This window comes from Garra rufa, chromosome 11 (assembly GCF_049309525.1).
Source record: "Garra rufa chromosome 11, GarRuf1.0, whole genome shotgun sequence".
Taxonomy (NCBI): domain Eukaryota; kingdom Metazoa; phylum Chordata; class Actinopteri; order Cypriniformes; family Cyprinidae; genus Garra; species Garra rufa.
In genome coordinates this window covers 47,686,377-47,696,163 of record NC_133371.1, presented here as the reverse complement: position 1 = coordinate 47,696,163, position 9,787 = coordinate 47,686,377, and the positions used below count along the sequence as shown (strand labels likewise).

At 31.4% G+C, this 9,787-nt stretch overlaps 1 protein-coding gene across 1 annotated transcript in view; it reads right to left on the bottom strand.

Annotated features, from left to right (window-relative positions):
• LOC141345399 (CUGBP Elav-like family member 3) overlaps positions 1 to 7,388 on the bottom strand; it is a 14,235-nt gene extending 6,847 nt beyond the window's left edge. The window contains exon 1 of the mRNA XM_073850251.1: positions 7,277 to 7,388. Coding sequence (XP_073706352.1) covers positions 7,277 to 7,388 — 112 coding nt within the window. The remainder of the gene's footprint in view (positions 1 to 7,276) is intronic.
• Between the last annotated feature and the right edge of the window lie 2,399 nt (positions 7,389 to 9,787).

The following is a 9,787-nucleotide window of genomic DNA, read 5'->3' as shown; positions in this document are numbered from 1 at the left end:
ATTTATTAAGTAAAATAAAACGCATAAACCTTACTTATCAGCTTTACTAACATGGGAAAACATTAATAATGACAGAAAACAAAATTGGAAGCTGAAATTTGTCATCATAAACGTTCCAGACTTTTTTTTTTTAACATGTATTTCTGTGTTTTTAAATAAAACAATTGTATTTTACATTTTAGACTTGTATTTAGCTGCAAAGTTGTCTATAGTGTTTCCAGCACTAGGTGGCAGCAGAAACTCGGGCACGCGCTTGAGCCTTAGGCAGTGACGTCATTCGAGTGAAAACTATTACAGCTGCAGAAATGAGCAGCTCTTTTGTCAGATCTGTCTACTTACATTAGACTGCAGTCATATCAGCCACCAGCAGCTCAGTAATACTCACTTTATTTCAGTATTCCACCTGATAATGAAACACTTTCAAATTATTATGAATATTAAAAGGGTATTTTAATAGAATATTTCTACATGACATGGTAAAATATCTATAGTAAGTATAAACTCCAAGACCACAGTCATGTTAACCACCAAATCATAATAGAATATAAATCAAAATAAATAAAGAAATATATAAATAAACAAGGTTATTTTAAACTATATATAAAATTAAATATACAAAATATACAATTACAATTGAACTATTATAGAATATAAGGAACAAAAAATACTTAGTACATATTATCTTTACTAAAATTAAAATAAAAAAATAGAAAAAACAATACTTCAAATAAAATACATGTTTTCATATAGGCAAAATTTCTAATAAAATGTAGAAAAACACCTAAAACTGAAATAAAAATTAATAAAATCTATAAAGACTAACTATATAATTATAAGTCATAATTTTACTTACCTTCGTGTTGTTCCAAAACAGAAAGAAATGATTCTTAATCAGTATTTTTGCGTTTGCTTTGTTTCTTAAAATGCTACTTCTGTAAACTGCTACTGTTAAATTTGTTATTATTTTTAGATGCTACATCTGGAAACTGTTACTTTCAAAATCATAACATTCGTAGGACAGTACTTCTAGAAACAGCTTCTTTTAAAATTGTTTAAAGACATTCTAAAGACATTCCTTTTGGAAACTATTGCTTTTAAAATGGTTACATTGTTAATACGTTACTTCTGGAAACTGTTACTTTTTACAATAGTTACATTCTTAAAACACTACTTTTAGACATTTGGAAGTTATTTGTTTAACTTGTAATAAAATAACTAAAACTGACCTAAAAAATAATAAAATCCATAAAGACTAACTGAAAATCATTCAACTCTCTTTTATGTTGTTCCAAAACATAGAAAATCAATTCTTAATCAGTGTTTTTTTCTTTGTGTCCTGTAAATCATTCGTAAAATATTACTTCTGTAAACTGCTACTGTCAAAATTGTTACTTTTTTTTTTTTAGATGCAACGTCTGGAAACTGTTACTTTCAAAATCATTACATGCAAGACAGTACATCTAGAAACTGCTTTTAAAATGGTTACGTTGTTAAGATGTTACTTCTGGAAACTGTTACTTTTTAAAATAGTTACATTCTAAAAATCTTACTTTTGGAAGTTTGGAAGTTATTTGTGTAACTTGTAATAAAATTTAGTAAAATAACTAGTAGAGAAAAAAATAGTAAAAATGACAAAAACACAACACAATTACTAAAACATCATCATTAAAATAAAAATAAAAAATGAAAAATTGAAAAATTAAAAAAGTCTTAAAGTGGAAAGTGTTACTTAAAATTATTACATTCTTAAAAGTTACTCTTGGAAACTGTTACTTTTTAAATCGTTACATTTTTAGGATGGTACTTTTGGAAAGTCTTACTTTTAAAGTTGTTACATTCTTAAAACATTAATTTTGGAAAGTGTTACTTTTACAGTAGTTACATTCATAGAACATTACCTAAAATATGTAAATTCTGAAGATATTACTTCATGCTACTTTTAAAATGATCTTTAAAAATTCCTTTTCAGAGCTGCATGAACATTCTGCTAAATCTCTGTTTGTGTTCTGCAAAATAAAGCCCTGTGAGTTTGGAACAACATTAATGATGATGACAAAATCTTGACATGAATTATTCCATTAACCTTAAAATATTTTTCCAGAGGACAATGTACTTAAATTTACGGTTATTGCTAAAGAATAAAGCAGCATTAAAGTTATTATTATTCACTTAATGATGTTTTATTAACAAAGTTCGGGAGGAGCACGTCAGATACTTAGCCTAATTAACACAGCTGGAACTCACTCAAGTCATAGTAATAGTTACATCACTTCTGGAAAGTGTTACTTTTAAAGCTGTTAACTTCTTAAAACGTTACTTTTGAAGTTTGGAGATTAGTTGAAATGGTAAGAAAATGTAGTAAAATAACTAAACCTGAAATAAAAGGAGATTTAAAAAAAATGACAAAAACAGAACACTAAAACATCAACTAACATTAAAAGAATTAAAAATATAGAAATAAAAACGAATTAAAAATTTTGATAGATAACTATACTAAAATAACTGTGCACATGAAATCAAAATGTACTATTTTTGTCTTCATAATTCTGCCTCTGAAATGAGTTTCCTTTTTAGCTGACATCATCAATCCCATTTTCATTCAGAGACACTTTGATAAGCCTGAGGCCTTAAACGTTATAATTGAAACGTTGAGATCATTTGCTGTAGTAAAAGCAGGAACGGCCTAAAACAGGTTTGCAAATGCTCATGTAGTATTTGAACTTGTGCGAGAAAATGCCATCCCTCAGCCGCATCTCGTGCTCTCTTCATTGTGCAGAATGATTTTAGGTCATTAGCGCTTTCAAATATTCATACAATTATCTCCGATTTCCTCCTGTTTCGACTGTGTCCTGCCTCTCAGGCATTAATCAGAGCTTGTTTGATGTGTGTAATCCGCTAATATTGTTCAGTACGTAAACTCTGCCAGGCTTTTATTCAGCGGACATTATCGTGTCTCACAGCTTTGACTCCAGCACTGCAATTACACCCTCAACTGCTCCCATTAATTCAACATGCAGGAATTTCTGAGAGGAAAACGGCTCTCTCTGCATGAGCTGTCAGACGCCTCGCGCTGCCGCCGTTGGCCGACCATCCTGATCCCGGTCCAGCTAATGTCTGGAGAAGACGCAAGCCAAACTGGTCTGGGAACAGTAAAGTAGGCCATTTATGACACAAATATTCTGAATTATTAAGCAAAAAAAGACAAAAATTACTCAAATGTGCTCATTCTCAGGCCAACCAAGATTAGGATGAGTTTCTTTCTTCATCAGGTTTGGAGAAATGTGTCATTCCATCACTTGCTCACCAACGGATCCTCTGCGGTCAATGGGTGCCGTCAGAATGAGAGTCCAAACGGCTGATAAAAACATCACAATAATCAACAAGTTATCCACACCACTCAGTTAACATCCTGAGAAGACAAAAGCTGTGTGTTTGTAAGAAACAAATCTATTTTGGACTGTTTTGTGCAGATTTCTCTCTTGATTCAGACCACTTTTTCACTGGAGGAAGCATTATTATGGATTTGGATTTTGGTTAAAAACATCTTAATGATGGGTTTGTTTCAGCTTTTGGTTTCTCAAGATGTTAACTCAATGTGTGCTGCTCACCCTTAGGCCATCCAAGATGAAGATGAGTTTGTTTCTTCTTCAGAAATGTGTCATTCCCTCACTCACTCACCAATGGATCCTCTGCAGTGAATGGGTGCCGTCAGAGTGAGAGTCCAAACGGCTGATAAAAACATCACAATAATCCACAAGTAATCCACACCACTCAGTTAACATCCTGAGAAGACGAAAGCTGTGTGTTTGTAAGAAACAAATCTACTTTGGACTGTTTTGTGCAGATTTAAAGTAACTGCTACTTTTAAAAGCGTTTCATTCTTAGGACATTAAGTCTACATGATTAAGATGTTACTTCTACAAACTGCGACTTTTAAAATCGTTACATTCTTGAGACGTCCGTTTTGGAAAGTGTTACTTTTAAAATAGTTACATTGTTAGGATGCTACTTTTTCCAAGAGTAACTTTTAAGAATGTAATAGTTTTTAATTTTTTTTTTGTTAGTTTACAATAGTTACATTCATAGAACATTACTTTTGGAAACTGTTACTTTTAGTTTAGATACATTCATAGGATGTTACTACTGGAAACTGTTACTTTCAAAATTATTTTAAAAAATTCCTTTTCAGAGCTGCATGAACATTCGGCTAAAATCTCTGTTTGCGTTCCTCCAGTGAAAAAGTCAGTCTCCTGTTGTTTCTCACATCAAAGTCCATATATGTATTTGTTCAGAGCTGTTTTGGTTTGTAAACGGTGCTTGCTCTGTGCAGATTTCTCTCCTGATTCAGACCAGACCAATTTTCCACTGGAGGAAGCGTTATTATGGATTATGGACTCGTATTTTGGTCAGAAACTCATCTACATCTTGGATTTTCATTTTTGGGTGAACTATTCCTTTAATGTCCTTGTCAGATTATATGGTGGACGGAAACAGTTGCTACAGTCTGATTGGTCCGTTTTCAGAGGCGGGGCTTCACGGATCAATTGTTAGAAAAACGCAATGCATTCCTCCTGTTCCATTTCTTTTGCGCTTACTATTGTATAAAATGAAAGTGGTTTGCATAATTTCCAGAACATCCTCTTTGTGGACACTCATGGCTTTGCCGTCCATTCATTTCCTCTGAATGCATAATCAATCTTAGTGTTATTTTCCGACAGATCCGGTTTGCGTAGGCTCAGGTCCGTCCGGCTTGGAGAGAACGGGGCCTGCGGCGCTACGGCACAGGCTGGGAACATCAGCCTAGTAAATATTCAATTTAAAGGATTCCCAGATAAGACTGCCTGAAAAACGGAGGCAGCGGCCATTCTTCTTGATAAGAAAAGACGCCACCATCTGCAGGGAGAGAGATAGTGAACTCCTACAACAACCCAAAGCCCTCCACCACAGACAGACAGACTCAGAGAGAGAGAGAGAGAGAGAGGCTGCTCACAGAGAACAGAGTTCTTACAGGTTCTGGAAATTCAAAAAAGAAATTTATTTTGACCTGAGAAAGGCTGTAGACAGTATTAAACTTGACAGGCCAGTTCACAAATACAAAAAAGCACACTTTCTTCTTCATCCTAGCTCTTTTCTGCAGCTAATCTTTGAAATTCTGTCATCATTTGACTCCTTCATGTTGTTCCAAAACAGAATAATCAATTTGGAATCAGTATTTTTGTCTTTGTTTCCTGGGAACTGCTGCTGTTAAAATAGTTACTTTCTTAAGATGCTACTTTTGGAAAATGTTACTTTAAAAATGACATCGTAACATTCTTTGGATGTTACTTTTGGAAATGGTTACATTCTAATAACGTCCCTTTTGGAAACAGTTACATTTAAAATCATTAAACTCCTAAGACGTTATGTCTTAAAACTGCTACTTTTAAAAACTGTTACATACTTAGGACATTACTTCTGGAAAATGTTACTTTTAAAAATGTCTACATTATTAAGATGTTACTTCTACAAACTGCTTCTTTTAAAATTGTTACATTCTAAAGACTGGAAACTATTCCTTTTTTTTACAGTAGTTACATTCAATAGTTACATTCTTAAAACATTACTTTTGAAAATTGTTACATTTAAAATCATTACATTCTTAAGACGTTATGCCTGAAAACTGCTGCTTATTCTTACATTACTTCTGGAAAATGTTACTTTTAAAAATGTCTATATTATTAAGATGTTACTTCTACAAACTGCTACTGTTAAAATGGTTCCATTCTTAGAATGTTGGAAAGTCTTACTTTTAAAATTGCTACATATTGCTTCTGGAAAATATTACTTTTAAAATTGTTACATTCTTAAAACGTTACTTCCGGAAACTTACTTTTAAAAACTTTTAATTCATAAGACATTACTTCTAGAGAAATTCTTAGGATGTTACTTTTGGTAAATCGTAAAATTATTATATTCTTAAGATGTCACTTCTGGAAAGTGTTACTTTTAAAGTTGTTAAATTCTTAAAACATTACTTTTGGAAACTGTTACTTTTAAAAATGCTACATTCTCCGGATGTTACTTTCCTAAAATGTTACTTTTGGAAAGGATTACTTTTAAAATTGATTTCAGTTCTGGAAAGTGTTACTTTTAAAATTGTTACATGCTTAAAACAGTACTTTGGAAGCTGTTACTTTTGAAAACTGTAAGACATTACATCTAGAAACTGCTACTTTTAAAATGGTTACATTCTAAGGATGTTACTTTTGGTAAATCTTAAAATCGTTACATTCTTTAAGACGCCACTTTTGGAAAGTGTTACTTTTAAAGTTGTTATTTTCTTAAAACATTATACTTTTGGAAGCTGCTACTTTTAAAATGGTTACATTGTTAGGATGCTACTTTTGAAAAGTGTTACTTTACAATAATTACATTCATAGAGTGTTACTTTTGGAAACAACTGTTACTTTTACAATAGTTACATTCATAGAGTGTTACTTTTGGAAACCACTGTTACTTTCAATAGTTACATTCATAGGAAGTTACTTCTGGAAAATGCTACTCTCAAAATGATCTTTAAAAATTCCTTTTCAGAGCTGCATGAACATTCTGCTAAATCTCTGTTTGTGTTCTGCAAAATAAAGCCCTGTGAGTTTGGAACAACATTAATGATGATGACAAAATCTTGACATGAATTATTCCATTAACCTTAAAATATTTTTCCAGAGGACAATGTACTTAAATTTACGGTTCACAAAATAAACAAAGTCCTGTGAGTTTGGAACAACATAATGACAAAGTTTTGAGGTCAGTTATTGCATTAACCTCAAAATTGAACAATATTCTTACTTAAATTTAAGTTTAAGCTGCTTTACCGTTTACAATTATTCAGTTACGTCCATCTGGTATTAATAAACAGCTATAAAAAAAACCCAAGGTCATGGGTTCCCAGGGAATGCATAAATTGATTGTGCATCTTGAATGCAACATTAAGTCACTTTGGCCAAATGCATCAGTATAAATGCCAATAATCACAGTGCGCCTGTGTGTTTTAAATAACAGCATTTAAACAGTGACCTGTTCAAGCGGTAATGTCTGAATGGGGTCAGGGATTGATCCTCTGAGTCTCTCTCTCGTGTCCCGCTTCACTCCCATCTGCATTTCCACACTCAGAAGGGAATTTCAAACGGCTGCCGGAGGCTTCAGGTCGATGTAGTATTTACTGTGCAGTGTGTGATGTGTGTGTGTGTGTGTGTGTTTGTGTGTGTGTGTTTGTGTGCAGGTGAGCGCTGCTGACTGTGAGATAAGACGCTCTCTGATAACACGCTCCGTCTGTGACCCTCCAGAGTTTGTTGAATGTACGTGGAGCTGTAGCTGGAATGAGTCGGGATGCGGCGCCCCGTGATCATCATTTAGTCAGCTGGAAAAAGGAGGATAATGATGTGTCAATCACTGATGGGAGGACTTGGGGAAAACTGACAAACAAAAGGTTTTTAAAAGAAAAGTTCATCCGAAAATAAATATGCTGTCATTTTTCACTCACCATAAAAATCTTTTTCTTCACTCAGTTACAACTGTAAAAGTTAGCAGTGTTTGGCATCAGTGATTGATGGGGTTTTTGCATTTCTTATTTACATTTCTTAAATAATTACACTTATTTTGGCATCTTGATTTCACAATGTGACCCTCTGTGCTTTAACATACTGTATTTTAGGCCTTTTAAAAGAGAAATTCCACCATAATCTGTGATTCTGCATTCATTTAACATTCGTTTTTATTTCTGAAATATCATGCATTTCTTGCATATTGAGAATGAATTGTAAAAGCTGCCAGAAAGCACTATTTCAAATTGTGATTTATTTTATTTACAACAAAGGAAGTGGACATAAATAATAACTAATAAGAATAATACTCTTAAATATAATGTATGATATAAAACTATTAACATATGTAAAAAAATATATATACGTTAATAGTCATGATGCTTTAATGGTTCTTTTACAGCAATTATACGGCAAAAATTATATTATTATATTAGCACAAATATCTAAACACTTATAAATCAATATGCATTTACTTAAAAAAGAAAATTACTGAAGATTTTAAGTCTTGTTTTGTTAAAAATGTATCATAATTTATGATTAAAACAAGAAAAATATCTACCAGTGGGATCATAAAAAGAATCTGTCAAAAACTGACATGCATTTTTCTTGTTTTAAGCATAATCTCACTAAATTTGGATCATTTTCAATATTCATTTTAGAATCTTTTGTAAATACACATATTCTTAATTTAAGAAATTTGTACTGGAAAGCAGGACAAATTATTAGTTTTGGAAACTGTTACTTCTACAGCAGATTTACATTCATAGATTGTTTCCTCTTGAAATATTTACATTCTCAGGATGCTACTTTTGGAAAGTCTTACTTTAAAAATCATTACATTCTAGAAAGTGTTACTTTTAAAATTATTATTATTTTTTTTTAAATTCTACAAAAGGTTTTTAAAGGAAAAGTTCATCCAAAAATAAATATGCTGTCATTTTTCACTCACCATAAAAATCTTTTTCTTCATTCATTTACAACTGCAAAAGGTAACAGTGTTTGGCATCAGTGATTAATGGGTTTTTTGCATTTCTTGATTATGTTTCTTAAATAAGGACACTTATTTTGGCATCTTGACTTTACAATGTGACCATCTGCTTTTTAACATACTGTATTTCAGGCCTTTTAATAATGTTTTTATTTCTGAAATATCATGCATTTATGCATATCGAGAATTAATCGGAAGTGTCCAGAAAACACTATTTCAAATTTTGATTTATTTCATTTTTTAATAAGGAACTAATAAAAATAATAATCTTAAAGAATTACATTTGGCCCCAATTCTAAATATATGTTAATAACCATGCTTTTATGAAACTTGAATGGTTCTTTTACAGCATTTTTACTGCAAAAATTATTACTTTGAATATTTGTATTTTCCAGTACAAATATCTAAACATTCATGAATCAATATGCATTTACTCAAGAAAAAAAAAATATTTTTTTTTTTCATTTTTATTTTGTATCAAAATTTATACTTAAAACAACAACAACAATGAGATCATAAAAATAATCTGTCATAAACTGACATATAGAATGTTTCATCTTTAAACTGTTACTTTTAAAATACTTACATTCTTAGGACATTATTTCTGGAATATAATACTTAAAAAATAGTTACATTCTTAAGATGTTACTTTTAGAAGCTGCTACTTTTAAAAGAGTTACATTCTAAGGATGTTACTTTTGGAAAGTCTTAACTTTAAAAATCGTTACATTCTGGAAAGTGTTACTTTTAATTATTATTTTTTTTTAAATTGCGTTTTAGAGCTGCATGAACATTCAGCTAAATTTCTGTTTGTGCTCTACATAATAAAGTCCTGTGAGTTTGGAACAACAAATTAAAACATTAAAATAATTAATTAAAATTTTAAAATATTTTGCAGAGGACAATGTTATTTAAATGTCAGTTTATTTATATAGAATAGATCTGATTTACTATTACAATTATTCAGTTATGTCCAAAAAACATATTTTTTTTGCTTTGCATTTAAAATTTGCAAAAGTAACCGCATGAGGTCAAGCAAACAATGACAGAATTGTGATTTTCGGCCAAACTTGAACTCCTCTAATAACCCGAGAAGAAGAACAAAAAGATTCAAATCAGCGTGCTGCTTTTTATCGTTTAGAAAAGTCCATTTGCAGAGGCGATCAGCACAATTAGATTGCACAGGCTGTTTTGTGCACACATATTAAAAGCACGT